Raw genomic sequence first — 18,239 nt, 5'->3', positions numbered from 1 at the left:
TTCGGGTCTTATTCGAAGACTTGGAGACCAACTCTTGGGGCTTCCACCTATATAATGAGGGGCCAAGGGGAGGGGGCCGGCCACCCCAAGACCAAAAGCTGGCCGCCCCCCTTAGAGTGGCCGGCCACCCCCTCCCAAACCCTAGCCGCCCCACTCCTCCAATTCCCGCACGCTTAGCGAAGCTCCGCCGGATTTCTCCACCACCACCAACACCACGCCGTCGTGCTGTCGGATTCAAGAGGAGCTACTACTTCCGCTGCCCGCTGGAACGGGGAGGTGGACGTCGTCTTCATCAACAACCGAACGTGTGACCGAGTACGGAGGTGCTGCCCGTTCGTGGCGCCGGAACCGATCGTGATCAAGATCTTCTACGCGCTTTTGCAAGCGGCAAGTGAACGTCTACCGCAGCAACAAAAGCCTCATCTTGTAGGCTTTGGAATCTCTTCAAGGGTGAGACTCGATACCCCCTCGTTGCTACCGTCTTCTAGATTGCATCTTGGCTTGGATTGCGTGTTCGCGGTAGGAAATTTTTTGTTTTCTATGCAACATTATCCTACAGAGGCGACCTATTTGGTATTCTCTATCTGCATACATTGTTCTCTCACTGGGTGAGGGTGAGGGAGGACGGTACATGAAATTGGGCCAGGCAACAAACGAAGCGGTGGAGGAAGAGGACGACGAAACTTGAAACGTATTGAGAGGTTGGCAGAATAAGGAACATGTTCCTCCTTGTTAAGTAGTGTAGATACAAAGTGGAGGTGCAAGGATAGCAAGCTTGCTATAATTTTGTGTGGGGAGATCAAACTTATATAAATACTGTTGGAGCAACATTTTTGAAGCAAATTGTTATATTTCTAGTTTTTACCAATCCTAGCCAATTGTACAAAGACCGGTGGATATGCTCTAATAGTGTAAAATCTCAATACAAACTAATTCATATTCTAGACTACACAGAAAGTGATAAATTCAAATAAATTTTATAGTGAATAGTATGCATTTCAAATTTTCAATACTATAAAAAAACTCAGATTTTTCAATTTCGTGTAGCCTAGAATACAAACAGTTTCTATTGAGATTTTACACCATTGTAGCATTCACCATTGCTTACCTCCAGAATTTTATTTCGATTTTTTTAAAACTTTAAAATACAAATTTTGAGTGTTCAAAAATAAAGAGCTACATGTAGCTCGGTCACGCTGAGCATGGAAAACTTCAAACTATAAAATTTTGTTGCTTGCCACAATTTATTTGGCATGCCCTAATCAGTCATAAAATTTTGTTGATTGCCACCATTTATTTGACATGCCCTAATCAGTCATAAAATTTTGTTTTTTTAGGGCAGTCATAAAATTTTGTTGATTGCCACCATTTATTTGACATGCCCTAATTGGGCGTTTCTGGGCCGAGCGAAGGGCCGAAGGCCCAGATCCCGATCAGATTCCTGTGCGCGTAAGAGGCACGCGTGTCGAGGAAGAGGAAGGTAATAAAGTCGGCCGTGTCTCTCCCCAAATCAACCCCATCTCCAAGCAAGCTTCCATCGCCGCTACTCCAATCTCCAATCCAATCCAAGCCCAGGGCACGCGCGCGAGGCGGGGGAGATGACGGTGACCAAGGTGGACGCGGCCCTCGACAACTTCGACGACCTCTTCGCCAGCCACTTCGCCGCCGCCGCCGACGGCGGCGGTAGCAGCAGCAGCAACGCCGTGAAGCTGCTGCTCTTCCTCGCCGACCGCGAGCCCTCTTCCAACCTCACCTGGTGCCCCGGTAACTACCCAAAACATCTCCCTCTCCCTCCGATCTGCTGCTGGCTGCGAGCTAACCCCGCCCAAATCGAACCGCGCGCGCAGACTGCAATGTGGCGGAGCCGGTGATCTACCCGAAGCTGGACGCGCTGGAGGGCAGGGACGTGGTGCTCCTCCGCGCCTTCGTCGGCGACAAGCCCACCTGGAGGGACCCGGCCCACCCCTGGAGGCTCGACCCGCGTTTCCGCCTCACCGGCGTGCCCACGCTGCTCCGCTGGGACGCCTCCAAGGGCGAGGCCACGGCCAGGCTCGGGGACGACGAGGCTGGGGTCGCCGACAAGATCGACGCCCTCCTCCTGCTCGATTGAAGTTCTGATATCTCTTCCTGCGCTATCATCGCTGGATGAACAAACTATGTGTGATCCCGAGCGTTCGTTAAACCTGAACATGCCCGCTGCTGAAATAAATAGAAACATGGAATTCGGCGATAATCAGTTCCAGTTGCTCTTCTTCTCGTATATGTTCCCTCTGCTATTTTTGAGTACAGAGTATTCAAGGAGATGGAAGTTTTTTTTTTCCAATTTTCACTGACCGCGGGTTACAAAAATCCAATGGGAGAAAACAGAAATTAAATTTGATAAATGGGCCACATCGTCTTCAAAACTCGTTGCAACATTGGACACACACAACACTCATCCCTTGAACCTACTTCTCTCCTCTAAGTATGCATCAGATACCTTCTGGTGGATAAGTGTGGTCATGTCCTGCTCGTCGACAACTCGGTGTCCCATGATGCCAATGTCATTGCCTTCGAGGTGTATCTGGGCACACGTTGCCCTCGGACATCGCCACCACCACTCACTCGGAGGTGTCTATAAGCACTTGTTGCACTTGGACGTCACTGCATCGCTACCGTAGGTATCTTGTTGCTCCCGGATGTCATTGCCATCGCTCCTGTGGGTGTCGTTGGAGACTTGTTACCACTGGATGACGCTATTATAGGTGTATTCGATCACTTGTTGCCCCGTAGGTGTCTCTAGTCTTTGGAGACTCAGTGCCCCTAGACGCCGCCCCCGTAGGTGTCTCCGGAGACTCATTGCTCCTGGACACCGACCCCATATGTATCTTTGGGCACTTGTTGTCCCCAGATGCAACCCCCATAATTATCTCTGAGCAACCATTAGCCTTGGACACCTTAGTTGCCCTTGTAGTTGTCTTGGGACACTCCTTGCACTCAGACATCACCATCGTCGCCCTCATAGGTGTCTCTAGGCACTCGTTGCCAATAGATGTCACCATCGTCGCCCTTGTAAGTATCTCCATCCCTAGGCACTCCCTGCCTCCGGGTGTTGCAATCATCGTGCCCGTAGGTGGGGTTGCTCAAACGCCGATCCTAGATGTCGTTGAGCGGGTCCATAGAGCCAATCTAGGAGTGGTTGCGCACATGTTGCCCTTGGATGTCGTGGAATAAGGGGATCTAGGTATGGCAGATACAGTTGAACACATAGTTTCCCTGGACGGCATCAAGAAAGGTGACCTAGCCTTTCTAGGGGTGGTTGTGCACACCTTGCCACCTGACATCGCCATTGTGGAGCAAGGAGATGAATCCCTTATAGGTGTCATCACACCGAGTGATTCCTGGCTAGTGTTGACCACATCGCAAAGCCGACCAGGTGTGCCCTCATTGTTGCCCTTGTCGATCCTAGTCACTGATACATTCTTCTTGTCATCATCGTCCTCGTCGCTTGATATTGCACGCCTGCATCCTATGTGTATCAGAAAGGGTTTGTTCAGAGCCACTCTATAGTGCCTAAACCGGGAGAATAAATATGCCACGCGAAGGGTATATGAAAGAGAAATCAATAGGATAAATGAGAGATCATGGTCATAATAATCATATTGAGCTGAATAATAATTCTTGGTCTAATTTATTCTTCTCATTTATGGTAGTAATGACCATAATTACGGTCTAAAAAAATTCAATTGCATGATCATAATTACCATAATTACCAAGGATTACCATGACTAAAATAGAATAATTTCTGGATCTGCAGCAACTAATTTCGATTTGCAATGTAAATAAAACTTAAGCCTCCACTTGTCTATTCTTAGCTATCTCAATCCTTTGTAATTGTTTAATATCCATAATCTGTACATTTACTGTCTTGGTTTGGTTCAATAGGTATGCCAATACATATCGTCTAGCTGTAGTCGAATGACACCAATATTTGTACTGTATTATGAAATCGTATCGTCACGTTTCCATATAAATGCAAGAGCTAGTTTGCCCGGCCTCATATCGAAATACAAGAAAGTCTAGCTAGCAACCGCGTCATAACATGCTGACTGGGTCCGTCCCTCTCCAGTGGCGGAGCGTGAACAAAACATAAGAGGGGGACAATTTCATAAAAAGCACAGTACACATATAAAAGATGAGTGAGTCATAGAAACATCTGGCAGTGTCATGATGATGTATTTATCTTGATCACGCAAATACAACTGATAAAAATGGTTCAATTATACATTGTTCGATTATACCTGTGCTCATCTTGGTTACTAGGATTTTTTATTTTTTTTTGCTTATTTTCATCTTGCCTCTTATTTTCTATGTCCATGTTCATCACTTCATGTTGCTTCTGATTTACATATTCCACTAGTGCAAGAGCATCAGGAGCAGGATGTACGTTTAGCAGCTTCTTCATCTTGTTTTGTTTTGAAGAAAGACTGCTCTTCTGCTGTTTCCCATACCGAAATTTGCACTAACCTCGGCAGGGTTTTCAATACACCTCAATCCTTAATGAAATAAATAGAAAAAAGATACCTAACCTGCACGGGGGGATTGTGGTAGGGCGCTGCAGCCTGAACTGAAGGACTGGGGCACTGGCCGGCCGGTGGCTTGCAACAACCGTGCAGATAGCCATGAAGGGGTGAAACAGCAGCAGCACTCCGTGTGGCCGCGTCGGCTCGCCGATCGCATTGAGGAGGCTGGCCGTGGCCCGCCGGCAGAGGGGCGAGCATGAACAAGTCATGCATGATTGCATGAATCAATCGAGGAAGACAGACCTATCGATCAGCGCATCAGGTCGATATGCACTCGCGGACGCGTCGCGGAAGACTGGACGATGTGGTATGTCTTTTCGTCTTCCTTCAATTGATCGTTCTGTGGTTTGCTGACTGCCGATGGGATGGCCCACGAGCGCTAAGTATACGAAGTAGAAACAAAGTTGCATTTTCGAAGGGGGGGTCGTGGCCCAGTTTCGCCTCCACGACACTCCGCCCGTGCCTCTCCCATTGGCCAATGCGGCAACTTCTCGGGTAGCTTACTTTGGGTTACTTCTTTTGGGCTTCTGGGGCGGCTTCGAGGTCCCAGACAGCTGAAGCCCAAAAGAAGTGTCCAGTTTCTTGAGGTATTTCAACCGCGAAGCCAGCCCGCAATGCAATTTGCAGAAACTGCTCGAGACCAGATTCCCGAGCTTCTGGCTCAGCAACCCGAAACGGTGCATAGAATTGCCCCTCTTTTCCATCCAAATTACAGCCAAATGCCACTCCGCTTCACATACCGGTTCGGCACGTAATAAAAAGAAAAGGAAAAAATGAGTCAGCCACAACTCCCATCGTGCATCCAAAAAAAAAAAGCCTCTCGCATCGTGCCTTTCTCCTATCGCACGAACGAAGCCGCCGCCGCCGCAGCTCCACCGCCGCCGTCCCCGCAGCTCCACCCCCGCAGCTCCGCCCCCGCCGCCCCTGCAGCTCCACCACCAGGGACTGGCCCCTTCCTCTCCACCCGCGGCAGGGCCGGCCGACGACGAGCTCTCCACCCGCGTCTCCACATGCGGCAAGGACGACACCCGCCTCTCCACCTGCATACCAGCGCCGACGGTGAGCTCTCTGCTTCGCCCCCGCCAGCTGACCGTCGACCTCATCCTCCCCCAACGGTGACCTCCCTAGCGACGCCGACCTGGTCACCTGGAGCTCGTACTGCCATACCTGATGCTCTGTTAGTGATTTGATTTTGGTGATATATATTGTTCTGTGAAGATATCTTCGTTTATGACTTGTATGTGTATCACAAGACAAGAATTAATGTTCTGCTAGCATTTGTTACATGAACCAAGTTTCTGATTTGTATTGTCATGAGCCAATTTTTTGATTTTTATAGTCATGAACCAATGTTGCTGATTTGTATGACCGTATGACACTTATTTAGGGCAATATCAAATTTTTGGGCTTTATAGACATTTGTTGGTGTAGGTTGGAATAAAATATTTGTTAAAGGTTGTAAATGTAAAATGTACAAATTATATAAGGAAGAGATGAGAGATGGATCGGGTAAGATCCAGAAAATTCCCCTTTTTACCTCACTCTCTGTTCTTCTACTCAATCCTCAAAATCTTGATGATTTCCATGTGAGAATCAATATGGTATCAGAGCGGGACGGTTCCTGTGTGTTCTCCTCACAGATTTGAGCAAAGATCAGTCGCTGACTAAGTGCTGTGTCGCCGGAGTGCAGAAGCTGTGGCCGTTGCTGGCCTGTGTAGTTGTGTGGCTGCTCCAATCCTTGACTTCATCCCCGCTGCAGTCCGCCGCTGTTGGAGCTGGACACTGAGTGTCTGAGTTGCAAAGTATCCAAGATTCAGCTGTTAGCTGTTCGCAAGAGGTCAAACCATCGCCAATTCGTCTTCCAGTTAGCTGACACGCATAGCTCTAATTCAGTTTCAAGTTTTTCTTCTTGGCTGCTATTATTCCCTTGCGTGAGGACTCCACCAGAAATAATAGAGGAGGTGTGAGCTAATTGGCATCGTGTAGTACTACAGCTGATTTGAGAAGCTGTGTTTGTTGTGCCGAGTTAAGTTGTTGAGTGTGCTGCTAGCATTTTCTGAGGTAAACCTGAATCCATTTAGTGACTGTACCTGAGGTGGTTTTGTATTGAAAATGGCTGAACAATCCAAAGACAAATCAGGGGATTGTAGCATGGAAAAGATGTATGAAATTTTCAGTAAGCTGTTGGAGCAGCAGCAGCGTAACACAGTCCCAGAAACAGTCATGTATGCCCTGGAACCAAATCCAGTAAGGTTGGCAGGCCCAGGTAACTATGTTAGTTGGGCACGCCATGCTCAACTTATACTGAGTTCACATGGCTATGCAGACTTGCTTGTTGCTGATGAAGAAAAGCAGAAGACCGGCGATACTCGCACAAAGCAGACCAATGATAGAGTTTTAGTATGGATGTTGGGAAGCATGGAGCCAATAGTACGACAACAGGTAGAAATAATGTCAACTGTTTCTGAGGTGTGGATGGCCTTGGAGAAGCAATTCGCTGGGAAATCAAACAAAATGCAGGCAACCCGCATCGTGGAGGAATTAACCCACCTAAAGCAGGGCACAAAATCTGTGACAGAATATGCTGGTGAGTTGAAACGGCTGTACAGGGACCTGCATTACTATCATCCGTTTGAACCAGTTGACAAGAAAGACCTAGCCATTCATCACAAATGGTTTGAGTCAATTGTGGCCAAGCTGTTTCTGGATGGCCTAAGCCAGGAGCTTAACTTGCGGCGACAACTCATATTTTCTGAACCGGAATGGCCTAGTCTCGATGATATCATTTCTAGTATACTTGAGGAAGAAACTCGGTTGGGTCAACCTAAGGAGGATGATCTGAAGTGTGGAGATGATCGTGCGGCTTTGTCTATGCAATACCGTCGTACTCCCAGGCCCCTTGGCAAGATAGACAAAAGCAAGCTCTTCTGTGATCACTGTAAAAGAAATGGACACACAAAGGATGTATGTTTTGAGCTGCATGGATACCCCTCTTGGTGGGAAAAAGGAAAAACTCGGCCAGGGGGAGTTCAAAGTGTGAATAGAAGGCAAGCTAACCACATTGCATCTCTACGGGAGCCACCAGTGGTAGATGTACGAGCTCTTGAGGAGTTCAACTCCAAGCTTAAACTCTCAGAAAGCTTAGCTTCCTCACAGGGCAACTCTAAGGTTGATTCCGGTCTCATTTCGACTTCTCATCAAGGTATGAAACTTCATCAAGCCAATATCACCGCCAAATCAAAACCTTGGATTATTGATACTGGAGCCACAAACCATATGACAGGGGCTTCAGATCTGTTTATCTCTTATACACCTTGTTCAGGTAAAGACAAAGTCCGTGTAGCAGATGGATCCATGGTACCTATTGCGGGACGTGGATCCATCCAGTGCACCAAGTCATTGTCTTTATCTCATGTTCTACATGTACCCAAGTTCCCGGTTAACCTATTATCTGTTAGTTCTCTCAATAAATCTCGCAACTGTAGGAGTTGGTTTGATCCTACTTCTTGTGCTTTTCAGGAGCTAGGGACTGGGAAAATCTTGGGGACTGGGACCGAGCATGAAGGACTTTATCATCTTGATGATGGAAGTGATGAAGTGGCTCTTGCATCATGTTTGCCTTCCTGTCAAGAGTTATTGCTGCAACACCGCAGGCTTGGACATCCTTCTTTTGCTATTTTATCCCGTGTTTATCCCTCTTTATTTAAGTTATGTCCTAAAGAGGATTTGGTATGTGATGCTTGTGAACTAGCTAAACATACTAGGGGATCCTATCCTAGTATTGGCCTTAGAAGTAAAAAACCATTTGAAAGAATTCACTCTGATGTTTGGGGACCCTGTGAGGTTCACTCAGTTTCTGGACATCGCTGGTTTGTGACCTTTATTGATTGCTTTAGTCGATACACTTGGCTTTATCTTTTGAAGCATAAGAGCGATGTGTTGTCTGTTTTCAAAGACTTGTGTGCCCTTATTAAAAATCAGCATGCAACTACTATTAAAATTTTACGAACAGACAACGGTACTGAATATGTTAATCACGAGTTTAAATCGTTTCTTGTTTCGAATGGTATTGAACATCAAACGTCATGTGTTAATACACCAGAGCAAAATGGCGTTGCTGAACGTAAAAACAGGCATTTGCTTGAAGTTGCACGTTCATTGATGTTTACAATGAATGTTCCCAAATTCCTTTGGGGTGAGGCAATTAAAACTGCAACTTACTTGATAAATCGCATGCCTCTCCGTGTTCTAGACTACAAAACTCCTGCTGAGTGTCTTTTGAATTCTAATGAATTTGTGGTTCCTCCGAAGATCTTTGGGAGTGTTTGTTTTGTGCATGATTATAGAAATTCGGTTGGAAAATTAGATCCTCGTGCTCTTAAATGCGTGTTTATGGGTTATTCTCCCTCAAAAAAGGGCTATAGGTGTTGGTGCCCTTCGGAGCATCGGTTTTTTGTGAGCATGGATGTAACTTTCCGTGAAAATGAACCGTATTATGGGTCAAATGTTGGGTCTGGTATTTCCTTGTCTCCACTTGATGAGCAGCAAGAAAGGGGGAGTGAAGGTCCTGTCCTTGTTCTTGCTCCCACTTCAGCTAATTCCCAATCTACTAATAACTCTCAAAATCAGGGGGAGGAAAATGTTGGTGTTAGTGATGATAACTCTTGTTGTGGAGATGAGGGTGATGCTACAGGACACTCGTCACTTCCATCTCATGGTGAGGAGTCTGAAATGCATGAGGACCCAGGTACCAGTACTATCCCTTCTAACTCTGTAGCTCCTACTAGCATTTCTTGGCACAATGAAAATCAACTTTCTACCTCTGTAGATAGTTTACCTATTGCCTTGCGAAAATCATCTAGAACTCGAAACACACCAGGTTATCTTAAAGACTACAAATATGATATAGCCAATTATATCTCCTATGAATATTGTAGTCCATCTCTCCAAAGTTTTATTGCTTCTCTGGATTCTATTTACATACCAAATGACTGGAAAGTAGCCTTAGAAGACCCAAAATGGAAGGAAGCGATGTTAGATGAGATGAGAGCATTGGAGAAAAATAAAACTTGGGAGCTCGTTGATCTACTGCCAGGTAAGCAACCGGTAGGATGCAAATGGGTGTTTACTATTAAACATACACCAGAGGGTAAGATAGACAGATACAAAGCACGCCTTGTAGCCAAAGGGTACACACAGACCTATGGTATAGACTATGAGGAAACCTTTGCACCTGTGGCAAAGATGAGCTCTGTGAGGACTCTCATATCTTGTGCAGTTAATTTTGATTGGAGCATCTACCAGATGGATGTGAAAAATGCATTTCTTCATGGTGACCTTCACGAAGAGGTCTATATGCAAATTCCACCTGGCTTTGAGTCCAACCATAATACAGGAAAAGTACTACGCCTACATCGTTCCTTGTATGGGTTGAAACAATCACCGAGGGCGTGGTTTGATCGTTTCAGACAAGCAATGTTGAAAAGAGGCTATCGACAGAGCAACACGGACCATACATTATTCTATAAACATGCTAATAAAAAGGTTGCAATTTTGATAGTCTACGTTGATGATATTGTGATTACAGGCAATGCTATAGAGGAAATTTCTGGCTTGAAGCATCATCTCGCGCAAGAGTTTGAAGTGAAGGATCTGGGACACTTGAGGTATTTCCTTGGCATAGAAGTCTCTCGTGGTCCAAAAGGTATATTTTTAACACAAAGGAAATATACCTTAGACTTGCTCAAGGAAACTGGCATGTATGGTTCAAAACCAGCAGCTACTCCTATTGAACAAAATCATAGATTAAGTAGTGATGCAGGGAATCCAGTTAATAGAGAATGCTACCAAAGACTTGTGGGGAAGTTAATTTATCTTTCCCACACTCGTCCTGATATTGCGTTTGCTGTGAGCGTTGTGAGTCAATTCATGCATAATCCGAGAACGGCTCATATGGATGCTGTTAATAGAATCCTACGGTACCTTAAAGGGTGCCCAGGGAAAGGTCTTCTTTATACAAAGCAAGGTAATTTACAAATTGAATGCTATACAGATGCGGATTGGGCTGGTTCTCTAGATGATCGGCGATCCACTTCTGGCTATTGTGCATTTGTTGGGGGAAACTTAGTCTCTTGGCGAAGTAAAAAGCAAAATGTGGTAGCTAGGTCAACTGCTGAGGCTGAGTTCAGATCCATGGCACATGGTCTATGCGAGCTATTATGGTTGCATATTCTGCTATCGGAATTGAGGTTGTGTCAGAGTAAGCCTTTGATGCTTTACTGTGATAACAAAGCAGCAATTGATATTGCAAATAATCCAGTACAACACGATCGTACTAAACATGTTGAAGTTGATCGTCATTTCATCAAGGAAAAATTAGATAGAGGAGTAGTTTGTATGCCATATGTGACTTCAGCAAATCAGATAGCGGATGTTCTAACAAAAGGTTTGCCTGATAAATTGTTCTCTGTCTTTTGTAACAAGATGGGTCTATTTGATGTGTTTGCCCCATCTTGAGGGGGAGTGTTGGTGTAGGTTGGAATAAAATATTTGTTAAAGGTTGTAAATGTAAAATGTACAAATTATATAAGGAAGAGATGAGAGATGGATCGGGTAAGATCCAGAAAATTCCCCTTTTTACCTCACTCTCTGTTCTTCTACTCAATCCTCAAAATCTTGATGATTTCCATGTGAGAATCAATAACATTTTACAACTTAACACACAAATAAGCTATAATTTTAGAAGCCCAAAAGAATAGAAGAAACTAGCTTCTTTGAGCTTCTACCCACCACAGTTTCTCCCCACCGAAACCCATAAGCCGGCTTATGCATAAGCAGAAGCCCAAAAGAAGTCACCCTTTGACGTGTTCACTGCTAGTAATTTTTGTATTATATGACTATATTCTTGTTATGTTTCTGATAGGAAGGTATATAATTATTTAATTGTTAGTATGTTTGCACCAGTTGTTTCATATTGATTTTACATGTACTCCTCTAATAGAGGGGAAGTTAAAGAAGTGAGACTAACTCACTTGGTTCTCATAGCCCTGGCCGCCCGGAGGATCCCACCACCCGTCCACCTAGGCATGACCACCAGTGGCGGAGCCACACTTGAGTTGTGTAGTCAAATGACTACACAGTTTTTCAACAATACAAGCTAAATATGTGCAAATAATAAGATTTGTTGTCCTGGCTCCGCCACTGATGACCACCACCTCTCCGCCCGCCGCACGCTGCTACGAGCCGAGCTCGAGCACCTTCGCCATGGCTCTTGAGGCCAACTCCATGCCCTAGCCTGTCGGCGCGTTCCGCACCCGCGCTGGCCTAGCGAACTCGGCCAGATTTCGCCCTGCCACACCCCCAGACGTGGCAAGGGAGGTGAAGGGGGAAGGGTGGAGGGAGGTGTGGTGGCCCGATCTAGGGTTCACCTCGGAGCGGACATGACAAACCGTTTTGGAGAGGAAGCATATCAACATGCCATTATACCATATATACAGCCATCAAATGCTAAAAATTATAAATCAATACTAAACACAATGTAAACTAACAGGCGATGGATAAAGATTAATTTCCAAATCTCATATCAAAACAAATAAATACATGCCGCCTAAACTTCCATCGGTATACATACAGAATTATAGATTAATACACAAGGATGGGAAAGCAAAATGATGAAATGAATGGATCAATCAACATGGTCAAACAATCCAGATTTTTTTAAACAAAATCAACGGGTACTTGCATGTATAAGAAAAATCCAGCGCGCATCAGATTAATGAAAATGGCAGCATGAACAGTAGTCCTCTGTCCTCCTCCACGCGTACGCACGTCTCTTTCTCCCCTTACTGCAGGTAGTAAGCGAAGAAGGAGACAAGGGAGGCGCCGAGCACTGCGCCGACTGCCGGGAATGCACCGGTCGCCGCGGCTGTGACACCTGCGGGGGAGGGTGCTGGGGCATCGGCGGCGAGGGCCACGGTGGTCGCCGACGCGGCGATGAGGACGGCGCAAGCGATCTTCTTCATCTCCATGATCTCTAAGCCGGAACGCGGAGATGAGAGGAAGAGGAAGGGCTTGTTGGCAACCAACCAGGGATTGATTGCTTATTTGTTGCTTGCGTGGGGAAGGATGGTATGGCGAAAGGGGTTGTCTTATACTAGCTGAGATTAGAAGGTAGCTAATCTTGGGGCTTGATCTGAGGTTGAAGATGGGCATACGTGCGTGCGACTGCGTGATGTGAGTGGGCGGGAAGTCTGTTGCAGATGAACGCTTCTCTTGGCTGACTTTGAACACATCCTAGACGTTTGATTGGCGACCTTATTTTTAGCTAGGGAGATTCTAGTAGAGCAATCTGCTTGTGGTTTGAGCGGTTCAGAAGCCAGCTATATTATTGTCGGCCCAAACTGCATTTTTCCTGAAGATTGTAGCAAAAGGCGACGACCAAAGGGCAAAACATGCATAAGAAAATTGGTTTAATAATAAAGATTATTTGTAATCTAAGGCAGTACAAAATGAAGCATTTACCTGGTTTATGGAAAGAACACTAATCTTGTTAGGTGATTTTGGTTTATAACAGCTTATAAGTTCATGACTAGTTATTCAACCATCATGAATTTGACAAAGAGAAATATAAGATTAGGAAGTATCTAATAGCTACTCCCTTTGTCCGGGAATAAGTCACACAACTTTATCTAGATACATAGACACATTTTGCCGTATCTAGAGAAATTTGTGTCACCTATTCCCAAATGGAGGTTGTAGAAACCTTTGTCCTATAGAAACATGGAAACCGTATATGGACCATTGAATAAAAAACCTTTATCAATGTTTTGGGTGAGTTTTGAAAATAAAAAATCCCAAATTTCAAAATATTTCTCAACAACATGAAGATGATGGTGAAAACAAATTATATCAGACAATATATTTTCGCTTTTAGCTTGGGTACACGATACAATGCATGTTTCAATGGAGGGGGGGTGATGCACATCGATTTTGACAGAGTACATGGTTCTAAATGCAAAAAAAGCATGAAGAGAATGGTGTGAAGACTTGATCCAACTATTTTTAAATCTAACGGAGATGAAACTATGAAAGTTACCATACATCACAAGAAATGATGTCACTTAAGGCTAAGGCATACTATGTGTGATATGTACCAAGAGAGTAAGGCCATGTTTGGTGCATGCATCAAGGCCAATCTAGCCCACCGACACATGTTTTTGTTGTTTATTGTTGTTTGGTGCATATATTGGCCCGACAGATGCAGCCGTCCGTGGCTCGTTTGGGATTGCCCTGCACAAGGCCTCAGGTGAGGCCCAACATGAATCTTAAAAGCGCCCTTAGCCATGCTTTGGGGAGTGACAAATCCTAGGCCAGACGATGTCATCGAATTTGAGTTGCAACCCACTTTATAACTATGATTAGCATGAATCACGACAACCCAATGGTTTGTGCATCGTTTTCCACGCGCTTGGCGATGCTCCTAGATTGTACCACACATAGGTCCTAGAAATATCTTAAAGCCATATGTATTTCCCTTTCTCCTTTCTTAAGCCAATTCACTCTAGCTCTCTTCCTCCTCTTTCTTTTCCAACCTTCTAGTCGTGCAGATCAAGTTCTTTTTCATTAAAGAAGCAAATAAATGACTTCAGGGCGGCGTGGTTGTGTGTTGATTTTATTTGAACACATACAACATTTATGTTAATCACAGACTTACTTATTTCAGGATTCCACAACTTACATCCTTTAACACCTGATTTGTAACCAAGAAAGAACGAAATCACTCAAGTCTTTCTACTACTACTGCTCCTTCTTACTTATTTCGTTTTTTCATGATCTAAAGAAGAAGATGTTTTCTTAGAGGGCGTGAATCCGGTAGCTTTCTCGCTATCTTCTTCGTCTGGAGTAGCCAGCCTAGTCTAGTAGGTTGTTTGAGTTTCAGGAAAGGCTGAGGTGCTTTCTAAAACTACCGGCGCCGCTATGTTCTCGGTCCAAGATCAAATCCCAATCCATGGTTGGGGAGCTCGGTATGCCAATGCTTGCCCTAGCTGTGTTAATGGATCAACCCAGCAATCATTACCAACTGCAGCCCCTGCTTTAGAAAAGGCCAGCGCTGGGCGTCGGTCGGCTGATATTTGCGCCAGGATCGGTTGCTCCGGCTTCCATTGGATCAGGATCGTGCGGTCCAACTCTTTCCTCACGTCGCTCTCCTTTTCTGCACCGCATCAGGCAAGATACGTCCCATCGTCTCTTTCGTGGTGCTGCTTGCATGCAGACCTGTTGGCCAAAAAAGGTGGAGTCCCATCACGTGGTACTGTGGTAGCTCTATGCACACTCTGACTTTTCTAACTTCGTGCATAAAGGTACAACTGCTATTGTTAAACACACAAGCTACACATAAAGGGGTGATATCCTATTTAGATTTGCACATATGGATTGGGAAATACAAAATTAACATAAAATTCTCGATAAATTGCGCAGTAAAAAATCATTAAACATTTTTTCTTACAAATTGATTTACAACAAAAATCACCAGTAATCTTCACAATTTTGTTTAGCAATTACAACAAAAAACCATTCTTACAATTTGTCACAAATTAAAAAACACAAATTATTTGATCAAAACTTATAAGTGATTACAACAATACAAAATCATGTGTTGCACCATTTTTAAGAGCATGTAGACATGATCAAAAAATCTGAGAAAAACACAACTTGTAGCAAACACACAGAAAACATTACAACATCCCATGTCCACTTTTACAAAAAAAATTATACGAGTTTGGTACATTTTAAAATACTTACATAACATCGGAAAAGCCGAGAAAAAAACTTGTAACAAACGCTGATATAACAATGCAACATCTCGTGTGTATTTTCACAACAAAACACATAAGGGTTTATTACAATCTTAACACACATATGCAATATCAGAAAATTTTACGGACATGCTTACATGTAATGTCTGGCATCCAATTTCCCAACAAAACTCATATGAGTTTGTTACATTATTAAATAACTTATACAACATCGATTAACCTGGAAAAACAAACTTTTAAGGTAAGCGCTTAGATAAACATTACAACATCTTCTATGTGCTTCTGTCACAAAACTCGTAGAGCATTTGTTACAAAAATAACTAACTAAAAAGTAACTGTGTGTAAATCAACACGACATGCATCGAGTATATTGGTTCTACCGTACTATTGCATGCATGCTAGTACTAGCACCAACAGAAAACCCATCCATTAATCAGTTGTCGGGTCCACTACGCGAAGGCCATAGCTACTAACCTAGTGTTGCTTGCATGCTAGTAGTAGCAGCGAAAGAACTCAGCCATAAACAGCTATCAGGTCCACCACGTGAATGCCGAGTCTTGCATGCGGGATCCTTCCGGCAAAAAGACACCCAAACCATACTATTAGCAACAAAAAGGAATACAGGGCCCACTGCGGAAACAGTGCGTAGGGAAGGAAGTGCGCGGGCTCTCAGCGACCGATCTTTTTTGCTCGATCGGTCGGCTGATTATGAGCATTTTCCTTTAGAAAAATCCTTTTTAGCTAGTTTCGGTTAAGAAATAAGTTAAGTAAGTCAAAAGCCCTTCTAAGCGAAGAATAACATAGAAAATGGTAATGTATAAGGGAAAGTGAGCTTATGAACATTCCACGTGCATTTCTAGAGTAAGATTCATGTGCAGCCTTTCTCTTTCGTTTATTCTCTCGAATAGAAGAAGATAAGATGCATACCCCCTCCTCATTAACTATGTTACTTATTTCTTCATAGCCTCTTGATGAAAAAAATGGTATTCTTTTAAGGAAAAGACCTTTATAATTAAGTATAGTTTTTCACTGTGACCATTCTAGATTTCTAGTGTAGTTGGACTCAAGTAGTCACATGTAGCAACCACCCCTGCGATGTCCTGATGGGCGGCTCAATCCACTTCCTTGCCTGCACCGTATGACTAGTTCCATAAGGTTGCAAGAGATATCCGTCATAAGCCCGCTAAGCTATTTTAGTTTAAACTTGCCTAAGGGTATGTACAATGGTAGATAAGGCATGTCCTCCCTTATCCCGCCACATCATCTAGAGAAAATAATAGGTATAAGTCCTACAATACGTTATCTCTTATAGCCATCCCTAGCAACTAATAATAATTAATTAAATTTGGTAGAAAATTGTGTTGCTAAGGAAAGACATATCGTACAATGGAGAAAATAGCCTTCCCTTATTTTCTAAAAGATGATCACTTAGACAAGGAAAGACAACCTTCTCTTCCTTTATTTTCTCTCCTTCAACTAAGTAAAAATACAACGTGGCACCTCTAAGAAAAGGCTGACGTCCACCTATTGTACGTGCCCTAAGAACATCTCCACTCGCCTCCCCAAAGGCCCCCAAGAGCCGATTTGGGGGCGCCGGCGCGAAAACAGGCACCCAACCGCGGCCCCCAAATTTTTTTTTCCGCTGGCGCGACCCAACTCTTCACCCGGTGCGCCCAGGCCAAACCCAATCTACAGGGGGGCTAGCGGGGGCGTCGATGGGGCGAGAAAACGCCGTGGGCCAGCCCTGTCGGTGAGCAGAGCCAAAAAAAAAACCCAAACATTTTCCTCGTTCTCGCTCCACGACCACTGTCGCCGCTACAAACACCTCTCGCCGCGACAGACCATTGCCGCCGGTATTACCCACCCCGTCGGCGCGTACGCTCCGCCGCAAACCCCCGCCACCTTGCCAGCCCTTCCCACCTTCGCCCTTCACACGCACCCGCCACCGCTGCTACCTCCATCCCCACTGCGTTCCCACCCTGCACACGAGGTGTTCGGCCATTTGCCAAGGCGATGGACTCGGACGACGAGGACGTCATGGCCGCACTCATGGACGAGGAGCTCGCTGTCGCGGCTGCGACCAGGGATGCCGCTGGAGACGACGAGCATCTGGTGATCCTCGTCTCCCTCTTGGCCATGATCGCCGAGGAGGACAAGCCAGTCATTGGTGGCTCCGGGCCGGGGCGCCGCAAGAGCAAGCCAAGGCAGAGGATGGAAGGCTAATGCATGCTCTACGCCGACTACTTCGCCAACGATCCATTGCACGGTGATACCGTATTTCGTCGTTGTTTCCGGATGAGTATGAAACTCTTCCTGAAGATAGTTGAGAATTTGAGGGAGATCGACTACTTCAAATTGAAGAGAGATGTTGTCGGCGAGCTTGGTTTCTCGACAATTCGAAAGTGCACAATGGCTCTTCGGATGCTTGCCTATGATTACAGGTGATACACATGATGACTATCTGCGCATGGCAGAGTCCACGGCCATTTATTGCATGTATAGATTCTGTAGGGCAATTGTGGCGGTGTTTGGAGAGACCTATCTGCGCACACCCAATGCGGCAGATACAACTTAGATATTGGCACAAAATGCAGAGAGGGGTTTTCCTGGGATGCTTGGCAGCATCGATTGTATGCAATGGGCATGAAAGAACTGTCCATTTGCACACCAGGGCATGTATAAGGGACACCAGGGTGCATACAGTGTGGTGCTTGAGGCAGTGGCTGACTAGGACCTATGAATTTGGCATACATTCTTCGGCATGGCAGGATCACACAATGATATCAATGTGCTGCAGTACTCTGATGTGTTCCAGAAGCTTGTCGAAGGCAATGCCCCTCCGGTGCAATTTGAGATCAATGAC

General features: G+C 45.1%; 2 protein-coding genes across 2 annotated transcripts; both read left to right on the top strand.

The window, feature by feature from the left end:
* Window positions 1–1,485: 1,485 nt before the first annotated feature.
* Window positions 1,486–2,242, top strand: LOC127317109 (thioredoxin-like protein Clot). Its single transcript, XM_051347633.2, has 2 exons — window positions 1,486–1,764; window positions 1,848–2,242. Exons 1-2 carry the CDS (start codon window positions 1,599–1,601, stop codon window positions 2,108–2,110), a joined length of 429 nt encoding a protein of 142 aa, XP_051203593.1. The 5' UTR covers window positions 1,486–1,598; the 3' UTR covers window positions 2,111–2,242.
* Window positions 2,243–6,017: 3,775 nt separating this feature from the next.
* Window positions 6,018–8,516, top strand: LOC139833045 (uncharacterized). The gene is made up of 2 exons (XM_071823153.1): window positions 6,018–7,764; window positions 8,082–8,516. The coding sequence occupies exons 1-2, from the start codon at window positions 6,675–6,677 to the stop codon at window positions 8,123–8,125; spliced, it is 1,134 nt and encodes a 377-aa protein (XP_071679254.1). The 5' UTR covers window positions 6,018–6,674; the 3' UTR covers window positions 8,126–8,516.
* Window positions 8,517–18,239: the final 9,723 nt, after the last annotated feature.

This window comes from Lolium perenne, chromosome 7 (genome assembly GCF_019359855.2).
Source record: "Lolium perenne isolate Kyuss_39 chromosome 7, Kyuss_2.0, whole genome shotgun sequence".
NCBI classification, from domain to species: domain Eukaryota; kingdom Viridiplantae; phylum Streptophyta; class Magnoliopsida; order Poales; family Poaceae; genus Lolium; species Lolium perenne.
This window is presented reverse-complemented; position numbering and strand designations above follow the sequence as displayed.

What these genes read in the sequence shown, in the direction of transcription:
- LOC127317109 (XM_051347633.2), top strand. Translation starts at nt 1,599, where the DNA reads ATGACGGTGACCAAGGTGGACGCGGCCCTCGACAACTTCGACGACCTC. An exon ending in CAACCTCACCTGGTGCCCCG is followed by an intron (nt 1,765 to 1,847) that starts GTAACTACCCAA and finishes CCGCGCGCGCAG; the next exon opens with ACTGCAATGTGGCGGAGCCG.
- LOC139833045 (XM_071823153.1), top strand. Translation starts at nt 6,675, where the DNA reads ATGGCTGAACAATCCAAAGACAAATCAGGGGATTGTAGCATGGAAAAG. An exon ending in CATTTCGACTTCTCATCAAG is followed by an intron (nt 7,765 to 8,081) that starts GTATGAAACTTC and finishes TGTGCTTTTCAG; the next exon opens with GAGCTAGGGACTGGGAAAAT.